The following is a 14704-nucleotide window of genomic DNA, read 5'->3' on the forward strand; positions in this document are numbered from 1 at the left end:
AGACGGGCCACGCCCTTTGGTCTAGTTAGGCCACGCCCACACCGGGGTGGGGCTAGTTCTAGACCATGCCCACTCCCCGAACGCGTGGGAGGGGAATCGAAATGGAGGAGTAGTGAGCTTGCTCAATTGAATTGGTTCAACCAGTCGCGAGAGGGCCTAGGGAGGGCCATGTTCCGCATGCGTCCGCCGAGGTCGCCACACCCCGCCGTTTCCGCGGCGAACCCTCGGTTTTGCGCCTGCGCGCTGCTCCCGCGAACTCACAGGTTGGGCAAACACTCACGGAGTCGCCAGGGCGCGCAGAAGGGGAGGGGCAGGCACGATCAGGCGCGCGCGCGCTCGGAGTGACGCAAAGGGAGCAGGCGAGTCGGGAGGATCGGGTGGGTAGAGTGGTGCAGCCAGGTTGTTTGGTGGGCGGTGCGTAAGGTCGCTCTGGGCACTAGGGCGCTCATCTCACTGGGCCCTCGGTTCTACGAGCGGATCCGGGGCAGGGGGAGGGGAGTGCTGGGTCAGGGGCCGCCGCCGCCGCCGTCGCACCCGGGGAGTTCGGCCGCCTGCCCGCGCTTCGCGGGCCCTGCCGGTCAGGGTAAGCAGGCCCGAGCTTATCAGTGAGGAGCGTGAGATGAGAGAGTATGGGAGGCAAGGGGTGGGCCTGCGGGAGGAAAGGGAGTGAGCGCTTGCGTGAGGGACACGGTGTGTAAAGAGAGGCCCGTCGAATAGTAGTAATAATAACCACCACTGCCACACGATAATTCTAGTGATTTGTGCCAAGCCTTTCCAGAGTACCCTATATGCTTCATTTTTTTTTAACTTCTGCTACAATTCTCTGAGGGGGTGTAGCATCATTAAACCCATTTTACAAGAAGGGAAAACTGAGGCACGAGAGGGGTTTAGTAACTTACGCAAAGCCATACAGCTACTCCTTGTCCTGGCTTCGAACATAGGTCTGTCTGGCCCTAATGCCTGTAGTTTTAATATCTTTGTTTTACAAACAAAAAAAGGCGGGGGGATTAGGAGGAGAAGGAGAAGGAGAAGGATGAGGGTGGTTTGAAGTGGGAGCGTGATCAGAACGGGAAGAGGAGGAGACGTGTAAGGGTGGGGACCTGAGTTTGGAACCTTGCGGGCCTCTCCCTTCTTGGTTTTTGTGGCCCCACAACTTTTCCTTGCTGTTCTGTGGCTTTGTGAACCAGATCTCTGATCTCTGGAGGAGCCTGCTTACAGGCCTGGGCCGCATGGGTGGTTTTAAGAACTGGCTGAACTACGGTTCGGTCCGGGGGAGTGTCTTGGGACGCTGTTTGGCGGGGGCAGGTCGGGGTCCAGGAGCCGAGGACAGCGGCCGCGTATGCAGAGGACCCTCTTCAAGGCGGCTGCCATTTCTTCTAGAGTGCTGTACTTCCTTTTCCATCTTATCCGTGGGCGGCAAAGCCTTTGTTCGGCCCTCTAGAATGTTTCCTTTGAAACAAAAGCAGGAAAACCAAAACATTCTTTTCCTAAGCAGGGTCTGGTACTCTGGATTGCTTGCAGAGAAAGCTTTCGGGTGACTTAATCAATTAGTTGCTCTTCAGAGCTTTCCTGTGTCAATAAGGAACTTTGTTTTGGAGAAGTTTACACTGTAGATCATTGCATTGGTTGGGGGGGGTGGTGGCGATCTGCACAGTTCGTTCTAAAGACCAGCCCAGGGCTGGAACCTCCGTAACTTCTGTGTGACCTTTCTTTCTTGCACAGTCTCGTATTGGGAAACAACAGGTTTCAGAGCTTGTATTTTGCTTTCATGTAAAGTGGAATAGCTCATGTGGGAATCAAGATTTAAAGTCATCCTGTAAGGCAAACATTGCATGCAACCAAAATTATCCTTAAAAATTTCTTAGGTAGATGCAGAGTTGGAGATGGCCATTGTGTTTCTCAGTATATCCAGCAGTCTTTTTTCCTTCAGTTTTGAAACTTGTTACTGTTTCTTTGGTTGTAACCAAAGAGATAATGTAATTAGGATACCTTGAGGGGTTCTTTTGCACAAATAAACACAATTGAATGGCATAAAGTGTTTCTGCACTGTAAGGTGTGCTAGAGTCTGGAAAGGAGGAAAACTAATAAGCAAGGGGAACAGTATGTTTGTGATCCCCATTTTAGGCTCATTCTGGAGTATGTGTTCACTGAGTCTGAGTGGAAAGTGGCAGGCAGAATTGCTGGCGTTATTTATTATTATTTCTCTTTCTAGGGGCTAGTATATCCAGCAATTTATGCTAAGTTAAATGTGTGTAATGTGACTCCTTTTCAGTTTTTGAGTGGCACTACACTTTGGGGTTTGCAGGCTGTTGTTTATTTCCACAATTTTCTTAGGTAAGGGTTTGGCGCAAGAATGTCTTAAGTATTTTTGGCCAGTGGTTTGCTTTTGACTTCCTCATTTGTATGTATGACAATGGTTAGCTTTTAAAAATAATTTAAAAAATTTTAAATTGGAGTATAGTTATATAAGTTACAGATGTACAGTATAGTGACTCACAATTTTTAAAGGTTATACGCCATTTATAGTTATTGTGAAATATTGGCTCTATTTCCCAGGTTGTACAATGTGTCCTTGTAGTTTATTTTATACATAATAGTTTGTACCTCTAAATCTCCTGCCCTCACATTGTAAAAAGAACTTTCTTGGAAATCGAACCCATGATACTACGTTTTTACATTAATGACTCTGAATTTCAGTTTTCTTATCTGTTAAATGTAGAGAAAAATACTGTACAAAGTTGTTGGGAGTTTTCTCCACTGTTATTTTGAAGCAAACCCCACATTTGGTACATCACCTGTAACTATTTTGCATTATATCTAAAAGGTAAGAACTTTTTCCAAAAACCATAATCACAATATATTTTAACACACAACAAAAGCAAAACAAAACCCTGAAGCAAGAAACCAAAATCATGCATTGTTCAGATTTCTACTGTCTCAAAAATGTCATAGTTTTTTTTTCTAGCAGTTTATTTAAGGCAGGATTTAACTAAGGTGTGCATGCTTTGGTTGATAGGTCTACTGAAAGTCTTATTTCTTGCAACTTATTTGTTGAATAATCTGGGTTCTGTATTTTCCCATAGAAGTTTCTGGATTTTGCTGATTGCATTTCTGTGGTGTCATCTAATGCGTTTCTCTGTCTTCTTTCTTTCCGGTAAATTGTTAAATCTAGAGGCTTGGTCAGATTCAAGTTGGATTTTTTTTAGCAAGACTATTTCATAGTGGTGATGTGTTCTGTGTGGAGGCGCTAATACCAGGTGGTCTCTTTTTGTGATGATTACAGCCATTGTGATTTTTTAACAACTTTATTGAGGTATACTTTACATACTATAAAACTCACCCATTTTTACGAAGAATTAGCTAGCTGATTTTTAGTAAATATACTGAGTTATCAATAATCATTGTAATTAAGTTTGGGTACATTTCTGTCACTTCAGTAAGATACCTCAGTCCCATTTACCTTTAACCCCTAGTCCAACCCCACCACTGTAGGCTACTATCTGTCTTTATAGATTTGTCTTTTCTCAATAATCCATATAAACGCCATTATGATTATTGCACAGATCTATGAATTCATTAGGAGTTATGAAATGAGGATATTCCATCATTCCGTATTTATATTTTGCTATATAACTTTGATAAAGAGAAACTTCCCTTTAACTATTTGGTTACTTGGGGGTATAGTTTATATAGGAAAAACAAGTAGTTTTAAAAATAAGTCCAGTCACTAGCATTCTCCAATGATGGCCAATTAAGTTTATTTTCTTAGTTCATTATGAACTCTTGAATTTAAATCTATCCGAGAAGTTGTAATGCATTGTAGTAATTATCTGTAATGATATTCACATTGTCTTTTATTTGACCAGAGGGAGCCTCTTCAGATTGTTTTCTGATTTCTTTTGACCTTAAAAGCTTCTTTCTTAGCTGGGGAGCCTGGTTGTAAGGGTTTAATGTAAATACCTGTTTGTCCTATTTTTAAAACAGCTCTTTGCTGCTTGGGTGCGAAAGATATTTTTTGTTAGAGTTACTTTTGTTGCTTTTGCTATTATGTAACTATCTCCACTTAGTGATACCCACTTCCCCTAAAGTAGTTTTGGTTGTATTTGAAATGACACAGAAAGGAAGTGTGTTGTTTCACTGGAATGCTTAACATTAATGGGCATAGAAATGGTTTTATGCCCTTTTGCAGGGGAATACCTTAAGTGTGGTTTAGAATCTAAAGTTCTGAGTCCCAACATTTAAAAAATTATGGTCAGATAATGGAATTTATTTCAACAAAGTCTGAACTTCTGCTCTTTTCTGTTCTTGATTTGGTCATTTGTAAGCCTTTAATTCATTCATGCCCATTGTGTATAGAACAAAAATGAGAACTAGATTCTGCCTTTAAGAAGTGTCCACCACCTGTAATTTTTAGGAAGCTGCCACAGGCTACTTAAGTTTCAGAGTAATTACAGTAAGCCTAGTGTAATTTCAGAGAGGCATCTGTCAAAGTGTAGAGTTACTTGAATAAATGGAATTTTCAAGGGTTGGTGACAGACCAATAGATTGGTTTCTCAGAAGTGTCTCAGGGAGATGACACTTGAGACTGCCAGTTTTATTTTGACCCAGATTCTTATTGTTGCATCTGCCTTTCTTGAAAATAGAAAGCAAAGATTCATTTTACTCTTTCTAGGAATTTTCCCCTGAGTACACACACTGGAGTGGACTCTTACATTGTGTTGAGGATCCATCCGTCGGCTTGCCTTTTAAATAAATGCCCTTAAGATAAGCTTCTTTCTGTCTTTTTATAACTAGGCATCTCATTGCTGTAATAACAGCATTACTCTCAGGCTGAACCATGTTGATTGAGTTTTCTCTTGCAGAGTACTGTTGCCTCCCCAGTTTGCTCCCAGAGTATACTCTATAAGTCATTCTGTTTCTGGTTGAACTGCTTATACCTACTGTCTTTTCTGTTCCTATTGTTGAATTGCTGCTTAGTTCCTTTAGAATATTATATGCTTAAAAGTAGACATTAATAACTCAAATTCTAATTTTCATGGTGATTGTTAAAGGTTCAAATTAGCAAGTGGGATTGGTTTTTACAGCTTAAATCCCTCACTTTGTGATCTGTTTGCCTCTAGTTGTATTTGACTTTTGGAATGTGGGGAAAAAGAATTTCGTTGTTTGGGGAGTGGAGAGGCAAGTCCCAGGCCCATAGTCACCGTATGAGTGTTCAGACTTCAGTGCGAGAGTTTAGGTCCACATTCTTTCAGGCTTTCAGAGATCCTGGCACATTTAAACTGGCGAAAGTGATTTCTTTAGAAATTTTTGCATGATTTGGTCTCTGTGCAAAGTGATATGAAAATCATGGTTGAGGGCATATTTGTGTTCACAGGGAACTATTTTAGTCTTCAGGTAGGTCTGGAGAGGGCTCAGAAACTGGTTTAGGGTAGTTTTATGTCTGTGCTAAAGGGCACCTTGGGCAAAAGTTTCTTTAGGTTTCTTAAGTAATTTTAGTCTCTTTAGGTTAACGAACTGAGGAAAGGAAGGGGGTATATACATATATAGAGAGGAGTGTGTGTGTGTGTGTGTGTCTGTCTGTCTGCCTTTATAAAGGCAATTTTCCCCTTCATATAAACTGGAGAATAAATATAATAGTCTTAACCTTTTAGCTTAAGCTGATGAAGTGATGGTAAAATATTGTTTTGATGTCTTTGTTGTGTTAACATCTTATGCCAATGTATAAATTAATGTGATTTCAAAATGTGCTTTTGAACTTAGATCGGATCAACCGTTGGCTCGCCCTCTGTCGTAGTCATCTGAAATCAAGTTTCTTCAGGATGCCTGCGGCACTTGTGGAGAACAGCCAGGTGATCTGTGAAGTCTGGGCCAGCAATCTAGAAGAAGAGATGAGGAAGATCCGGGAAATCGTGCTCAGTTACAGTTATATTGCCATGGTAAAGAGCTCTACTCTAGTTGACTCACTTTCTGGTATGGACTTTGGGAATATTTAATGTGGGAATTTTAAATAAATAATTAGAATAAAGCTTTGGCAAATTAAACGTGATGGAAGGCTGTGTTGCTTTTATGAAACATCAGGATAGCCAGTGTGTCTGAGAAGGGCGTAACCTCTAGTGTCTTAGATTCTTTGTGGTGTTACTCTTCGTTTGGAAGTCTTTAAAGCAGAAGTTGTCTCAGCCCATAGGTACATCTGTCACACAGATATGGTGAATTTGACAGACAGGGTTTAAAGCAGTTTTTAATGAGTAGTTGCCAGTATTTAAAAAATGAAGAGACCTTACTTAAATTCCCTATGTCTGGCATCTCTGGAAAAAAATGGGAAGATTTGGCATTATAGGGTCTCCATTCCTGCCTGACCTTGAGTGGCTGGCAGGGAACACGTGTATCGTGGTGGTATCAGGAGCCTCTTTCAGGGGAGGCAGGTACTCTTTAGTTTGCTCCAGTCCCTGTTACTCGTAACCATTTTCATACCCAGTGCGTTTCACTCCTTTATGTTAGCTGCCTGGAGTTTGTGACTCCTGCTGTGGAGATCGTAGAATTAACTCTTTAGCCTGGTATTTAGAACTCTCTATGATCTTGTTCTAGGCTTTTTACTAAAGCCACACGTGGCTGTTTATTTATGTATTTATTTTCTGAATAGCTGTTTGACCTCCCTATGTTTGTTTTTTTATTCGTATATTGTTCTCCACCTAGAGTGTTCCTAATCGACTGTATATGAACCTAGAATGTTCTTAATGGATCTGCAGTTAGTCAGCTACTTCTGTTCGGATCCTGTTCAGGATCTCCAAGTTGTGGTGCAGATCCTCATGATTCTAGGTCCTTCTGTGTAGATATCAATGAAATCAGTATTTTATGGTGAATTTTTGTGCTTGAGCTTGGGGCATGTCACCTAACTTTTATAAATTGAGGTAAAATTTTTATTTATGAATGATCACTTCAGTGCCTACTTTTCTGTGAAACTGTATGATGAGAGACTTTTTCCTTTTCTAGGACACAGAATTTCCAGGTGTTGTGGTGCGACCAATCGGTGAATTTCGTAGTTCCATAGATTACCAGTATCAGCTTTTACGGTGCAATGTTGACCTTTTAAAAATTATCCAGCTTGGCCTCACATTCACAAATGAGAAGGGAGAATATCCTTCTGGAATCAACACTTGGCAGTTTAACTTCAAATTCAACCTTACGTAAGTGTCTGAGACCCCTCTCAGTGTTATTCTTAGATCTGCTACATTTGTGCAGACTGGCTTCTAACTGATTTTATTAATTTTAAGTTTTGTTTCCACCAAACCCAAGTGGGGGTTAGACAGCTGTCAAGCATAACATGAGATAAGGAATCTCAGAATGTAATGTCCCTCTTAAAGAACTTTTACGGGGAGGGTATAGCTCAAGTGGTAGAGCGCATGCTTACCATGCGCAAGGTCCTGGGTTCAATCCCCAGTACCTCCTCTAAAATAAATAAACCTAATTACTACCTCCCACCAAAATAAAATAATGAAATAATACAATAATAAAGTTTAAAAAAATTTTACAAGTCAACAAAAAGACAACCTGGTTAAAAATAGGCACAAAATCTAAATAGACATTTCTCCAAAGAAGATTTAAAAATGGCTTATAAGGGTGGGGAGAGTAACAGCTCAGGGGTAGAGCACATACTTAGCATGTTTGAGGTTCTGGGTTCAATACCCAGTACTTCCCTTAAAAAAAAAATGACTTATAAACCCACGAAAAGATGATCACCATCACTGATCACTAGGGAGATAACAAATCAAAACCATGAGATACTACTTCATATGTACGTGGTGGCCTTAATCAAAAAGACATAATAACAAGTATTGGTGAGGGTGTGGAGACATTAGAGTCCTCATATATTGCTATTGGGAATATAAAATGGTGTAGTCTATTTGGAAAACAGGCAGTTTCTCTAAAGGTTAAAAATAGAGTTACCGTATGATCTAGCAGCTCCATTCCGACGCATATAGCCAAGAGAAATGAAAACATACATGCATGTATAACTTGCACCTGCAGGCTCACAGCAGCATTATTCATAAAGGCCCCAAAGTGGAAATTCTGAATGTCTGTGAAGAGGAATGGATAAATGTGGTATATCCATGCCACTGGATAGTAAAAAGGAATGAAGTACTAATATGTGCTGTACTTTGATGAGCTTTGAAAACATGCTAAAGGAAAGAAGCCAGACACACAAGACCACATATTATATATTCTGTTTATACAAATGTCCAAAATGGGCAAATGTATAGAGACAGAAAATAGATTAGTAGTTGTCTAGAGAGGGCAGTGGGGAGGTTACGGGTTAATGGCGAGTGATAGCCTAATGGATATGGGGTTTCTTTTTGAGGTCGTGAAATGGTTTCTAATTGGTGGTGGTTGTACAACTCTGTGAATATACTAAAAACTATTGAGTTGTATACTTTGAATGAGTGAATTGTTTAGTATGTGGATTATCTATCTCAGTAAGGCTGTTTGGAATGAAAAAATGAAATCAATTCCCTAGTTAGGAGATCAGTGTTGAATTACAGTTCTTAGCGGGGTGAATTTGGATCAGTTATTTTACCTTCTGTAGTTCAGTTTCCTTATCTGTAAGACAGGGTTATTACTGTCTTTCATAATAGATATAAGGTATGGAGTAGGTGCTAATCAAGGGTAATTGGAACTGAAACCTATATGATTTTGAACAAATTTTGATGCACTTTAAAAAAAATTGTGGTTAAAAACCACATAACATAAAATTTACTGAATTACCTTATGTGCTTGCTGGAACACTGGAAGCAATGAATTGATCTGTTCTTAAACTATGGAAGCATTTCAGGAACACTTGTTCTGTAATGTGTAAGTTATGGTAGTACTGTTGCCCACTACTTCTGTGACCTTACCCACTAAGTGAACACCTTTCTTTTTAGAGAGGACATGTACTCCCAGGACTCCATAGATCTCCTTGCTAACTCAGGACTGCAGTTTCAGAAGCATGAAGAGGAAGGGATTGACACGTTGCACTTTGCAGAGCTCCTTATGACGTCAGGGGTGGTTCTCTGTGACAACGTCAAGTGGCTTTCATTTCACAGGTCAGTCTGAGAGAATGTGCTTCTCTCTTGCTTTGGGAGCAGGAAATTGAATTCTCATGGTATTTTTGCAGTCCTCTTGGTTCTCTTTTGTGGCTCACATCAGCTATAATGATGAAATGGTAACTGTTGCTCACATTTCAATATTTCAGAAAACACTTTGGAGCTTATGGTGGTTTGTTTCACACAGTATTAGGCTCTTTCATGTGGCTGTCAGTGGGTATATGTCAAGTTGAAAGGTGGAGGGTCGGAGGGATGGAAGCACTTGATTGTCTTTTAAATGGCTTGCCTGGGTTTTCTTTGGTACTCAAAAGCCATATTCTGCTTAGGAGATGTTATTTTTACTGTGCAGTACTTTTGAATTATTGATGAATAAAACGCACATTTACAAACCCTTGGGTTCTCTTATGTATCTCCCATATGAATTTGTTATGTTGTTTTTTAATGGAAAGTTCAGATTATAGTAGGTTAAACTACTTTGGAAAACTGAAAGTTCCTGACACGAGGTAGCATCATAAGCTCTGAGAAATAAAGCAGTCGAACACCGGGGTCTGATCACTGCTTCTCTTTCATCTCATTGCCTCGTTTTCTCCTTGTAGTGGCTATGACTTTGGCTACATGGTAAAGTTACTTACGGATTCTCGTTTGCCAGAAGAGGAACATGAATTCTTTCATATTCTGAACCTTTTCTTCCCATCCATTTATGATGTGAAATACCTGATGAAGAGTTGCAAAAATCTTAAGGTACGTAATATTTTTCTTAATACTAGTAACAGCAGTGACAGAAGCAGACTTGTCATTTTGCCTTATTGCAGTTTGTTCAGCATGTGCCCTTGAGTGCCTGCTAGGTGCCAGCATTGTGCTCAACAGGGTGCATATAGGGCTGATCAGCACAGGGATTTGTGTGTAACTGTCTTGAACCTGGGCATGAAGGGAGCCCTCTGCTTCTCTTACTGTAAGGCAGGCATTCTTCATGTAGGGCTCATGAACCTAGTGAAACAGTGGGCAACATGAGGTGTGTGTACAAGTTGTTAGGGATGGGGTCTGCAGTGTGCCAGACTCTCAGAAGGGTTCTTCACCCTAGACAGTTTAAGAACTCCCCACCCTAATTGTTGACACAAGAGGTTTGCTGCTAGAATTGGTTTGGCATTTACTGTTTCCTCAGCCTTGTTTCACAGCAGTTAGGACTTTCAGGGGCAGAGGTCTGACAAAATTAATGATGCAGAAAAGAAAGGAGTGAAAAGTGGAGTATGGCACAGTGTGTCATTTGGAGGGTTAAAAGGGAGTACTGCTGGGTTAAGGCCTGTTAAGTAAATAGCCTGTTCCTATTTCCCTATCACCAAAGGAAGGAAACTCAAGAATAGACAGAATTGACTCCAGTGGAGGAGTTGGGTCTGTAATATTACATTTGTTTTCCTTGCATCTCCAGGGAGGTCTTCAGGAAGTTGCTGATCAGTTGGATTTGCAGAGAATTGGAAGACAGCACCAGGCAGGCTCAGACTCACTGCTGACAGGAATGGCCTTCTTCAGGATGAAAGAGGTAAGGCCAAGGCTTTTGGGGCTGAAGTTTGTTGCAAATTTACAGTTTCTGCTGGCAGCTGATGAGCACTTTGAAAGCAGTTGCTTTTGGTTTGTTTGTTGTGCATATGTTCAATATGTTAAATGTGATTTGGGAGGCACAGAAGCATTTTGAAAAGGTGGCCACTCAGCATGCTTAAGATCAGATGTGTACTTGGTGTTCCTCGCACCTCTAATCCTTGCAATTATTTGCTTTTCTTCTCATTTCTATAATATGAACACATTTGTTAAACCATCCACTTATTTTATGCTAAGTTCTGTTAATGATCAGATGTTCCACAGCTATCCTCACACTCAATGGTGAAAAGCTAAAATCTTTCCTCTAAGATCTGGAACAAGACAAGGATGCCCACTCTCACCACTTTTATTCAGCGTGATATTGGAAGTCCTAGCTGGAGCAGTTAGACAAGAAAAAGAAATACAAGGCATCCAAATTGGAAAGGAGGAAAACTGTCACTATTTGCAGATTATGTATTATATATAAACAGTCCTAAAGATGCCACCAAAAAACCTTTAGAACTAATAAATGAATCCAGTAAAATTGCAGGATACAAAATTAGTATACAAAAATCTGTTGTTTCTATACATTAATAGTGAATTGTCAGAAATTATGAAAACAATTCCATCGAAAAGAATAAAATAACCTAGGAATAAATTTTACCAAGGAAGTGAAAGACCTGTAAACTGAATACTATAAGACACTGATGAAAGAAACTGAAGAAGATAAAAATAAATGGAAAGATATTCTGGGCTCATGGATTGGAAGAATTAATATTGTTAAAATGTCCATACTACCCAAAGCAGTCTACAGATACTTTGCAATCCCTATCGAAATTCCAGTGGCATTTTTCACAGAAATAGAACAAACAATCCTAAAATTTGTATGGAACCACAAAAGATCCTGAATGGCCAAAGCAGTCTTGGAAAAGAAGAACAAAGCTGGCAGCATCGTGCTCCCAATTTTGTCCCCCAGGTACCTTTGGTAAGATGTCTGGAGACATTTTTGGCTGTCCAACCTGGGGGAGTAGGGTTGTATGCTACTGGCCAGGGAAGCTGCTAAACATCGTACAGTACCACACACATTGGACAACCTCCCTCTCCCCCCCAGCAAAGAGTTAATCCTGCCCAGTAGTGCCCCAAAGGTTGAGATACCTTGCTGTGTAAGTGCTTAGTGTCCACTTTCTCACTTAGAACAAACTATTGTTACCTTATCCTGTTTTACCATGACTTCAGAAGCGTTGAGGTGACTTTCCTAAGATCACACGAGTCAGCTCAAGCTCTTAGCCACTGCATTGCCTGTTAGGAGAGGAGGTAGAGACAGTTGTACTAAGCAGCAGCAGCAGCACAGAGTTCTGGCAGTAAAAACTCATGGACAGTAGAAGTCTGTTCAGAGAGGGGGTCCTAGAGAGAGAGAAACATGAAAAGAATATAGGAAAGGTTTGGAGCCTTTCTTTATGAAGTTAGTTTCTAGTTGGCTAGATTTTCAGGGCTTTAAGAGAGCTGGGAGGTGCTGATGTGGTAGTGTTGCACCTTGGCATGACTCTTGGCATGGTTCTCACAGGGGTTCTCTGTCCTCTTCTGCAGTTGTTTTTTGAGGACAGTATTGATGATGCCAAGTACTGTGGGCGGCTCTATGGCCTAGGCACGGGAGTGGCCCAGAAGCAGAATGAGGATGTGGACTCTGCCCAGGAGAAGATGAGCATCCTGGCGATCATCAACAACATGCAGCAGTGATGGCGGCGAGGCTCTGCAGGGCAGGCCTGGTCCCAGAGTGGTGCTCACCGTGCTGACTGTCTGTGTACACTTGTCTTCCTTCCCAAGAGAAAACACTTCTTTTGAGCAAACTGTACCTACCATCTGCGTTGACAGAAAGACTTTTGTTTCACTGAAGACAAAAGATGCCTTTATTTTAGATCCAGAAGAAGGGAGTTTGCTCTGAATTTGTAAACACGTCTTCCCTATTCCTCATCCCTAAGCCTCTCCTCTCCAGTTGCCTCCTGCCACCAGCATCCATGGCTCATTTGACATCTTTTTAAATATTCAGGACAAGTCAGAAACAAACTAGTAAAATGTATATAACTCTTACCTGTTGTCATTCTTTTTCTTTTAAATTTGTTGATAACCTCTGAGGATGAAGACGTCTTGCTGTGATTCTCAGCTGAGCTGAGGGCTTCGAGGGAAAGTAGAACAAAATGGTGGTCTTGTGAAGTGGATTATAGATGTTGAGTCTCTTCCTTTTGTTTTTTTTTATTTTGACCTTTCTTGAGGACATTTGCTTTCCTCATATCTTGTTAGTCTTTCTTTATGTACTATTACATGGAAATGAATTACTCAGTGCTGAAATATGAAGACCAGATAATGAAAACTTTTCTTAAAAACAAAATTCTACTGAATCTGCCTACCCTTTATTCACGAGGAACTCCAGAATGGGTATTAAATTAGTCACGTAAGTGTCTCTAAGTCTGTGTTCCATTGTGCCACTGAGATTTGCTGTCACATGTGCATCATTCGAAATCATTTTGAGTTTTCATTTTGTAAAACATCCTGGATTTGATGCTGAAGGAAGTTAGTAGGGGCAGATTTTTGGATCATAAGTCTGTTATATTTTCAGTAATGTGATTTCAGATGGTCATCTATATTCTCCTGTCTCTCTTATCTGTCTTCCCTGCTTTTCCTTTTCAGAAAAATGAAGAGAAGTTAGGGAGAGGGATTAATGTGAGTACCAGGAATGTGAGTCTAAAAAGTTATAGTGGTTACATGTAAGCAGAGCAGTAAGGAATTTGGTTTACAGAGTTCTTTTGGAGTAATATCCCACAACTGGGGTAAGAAGCTCAGGACTGTGATTTTTTTTTTTAAACTAGTCATTTAAAAAGTACACTGTATTTTTTTTGAATGACTACAGTACAGACAATTTCAAAAAACCAAAAACTCTGTTGGAATAGTGGAGATGAAAACTGGTAACTCACTGAAGTGGGTGAATAGTCTTGCATTTTAAAAGCTTATGGAAAACTCAATTTGAAATGATTAAAAAATGTCAAGTATTATAAGCTAGTATTTAAGATGCTTGTAAATATTATTTATGTTTTTAATTTTGTAAAATAAAGATTTCTTTTTAACCACTGGCATGAAGGTTTGGTCTTTCAAAGCTCTGAATTGCTGGCTCTAGAATATGGTCGTTTACTGTCAGTGACATGGAAGCATCTTGTCTGTTCCCAAACTCTTCCTCTGTTTTCTCCAAGTTGGCTTGCATACATGATGTCTCATTTTGTAGGAAGCTTTTAATGAGCAGCTGTGTAAATGGAATTGTCTCTTCACTTATACCCCCTGCTGATTATTTGGCGTTACTAGGAAACCAGTTTTAATTCTATTTCCTGGTGCTACTGCCTTATATATGGCTGATTGGCTTGTTAACTAGTGGACTACTTTTAGACAAATTGAACTTCTGATATCCTAGTCTTGGTTCAGGACTTTGTTTCTAGTCCTTCTATTGATCCCCAAAGGTGGGGTTGTAAGAAGTCAGGTGCAGGAGCAGATCTTGGATTTGACTGAGATGTTCACATTTTGGAAGAGATATATTTATCATGTTAAGATTTATGGTAAAAGCAGCAAAGGTCATAGGTTCTCAACCAAGGAGCTTTGACATGCTGGTGACTGTGAGGCCGACACAGATGTCCTAACAAATTTGGATTAAAGTAGGGATTTCATCTTTGCCACAGTTGAGAACAGACGTACTGACATGTCAGGAGAAATGTTGAGTTTGAAGGGTTGAGGAACTCAGTGTTAAGTGGGGGTCTGGTCATTGCTTGGGAGAGTTGAGAGACAGCTTGTTAAAGTGGTGCTAAAGAAGGGGCACAAGTCTAGTAGAACTGGAAAGAACATCACCTTGTATAAATACTATTGTGTATGGAGCTGTCTGAGTGGTTATCTTCGTAAAGGAATGGTCCTGAAGGATGACCAAGAGAATGCTCACTGTGGTGTAATTCAGCTCCTCCGCATACATAGTAGTCCTCCCTCACCTGCGGGGTAACTGGTAGCACTGAACCCTACAT

General features: G+C 40.5%; 1 protein-coding gene across 2 annotated transcripts; it reads left to right on the forward strand.

Moving 5' to 3' along the window:
• The first annotated feature begins 242 nt into the window (after positions 1-242).
• Positions 243-13780, forward strand: CNOT8 (CCR4-NOT transcription complex subunit 8). Of its 2 annotated transcripts, none has more exons than XM_032477184.1 (7): positions 243-263; positions 5761-5936; positions 6991-7184; positions 8919-9080; positions 9677-9821; positions 10507-10617; positions 12240-13780. In XM_032477184.1, the coding sequence occupies exons 2-7, from the start codon at positions 5820-5822 to the stop codon at positions 12387-12389; spliced, it is 879 nt and encodes a 292-aa protein (XP_032333075.1). In that variant the 5' UTR covers positions 243-263; positions 5761-5819; the 3' UTR covers positions 12390-13780. The 2 variants fall into 2 exon arrangements, with proteins under 2 accessions (XP_032333075.1, XP_006194921.1); XM_006194859.3 differs by lacking the exon at positions 243-263 and adding an exon at positions 405-583 and having other exon boundaries at positions 12240-13778.
• The last annotated feature ends 924 nt before the right edge of the window (positions 13781-14704 follow it).

The sequence above is a fragment of the Camelus ferus genome, chromosome 3 (genome assembly GCF_009834535.1).
Source record: "Camelus ferus isolate YT-003-E chromosome 3, BCGSAC_Cfer_1.0, whole genome shotgun sequence".
In the NCBI taxonomy this organism is placed as follows: domain Eukaryota; kingdom Metazoa; phylum Chordata; class Mammalia; order Artiodactyla; family Camelidae; genus Camelus; species Camelus ferus.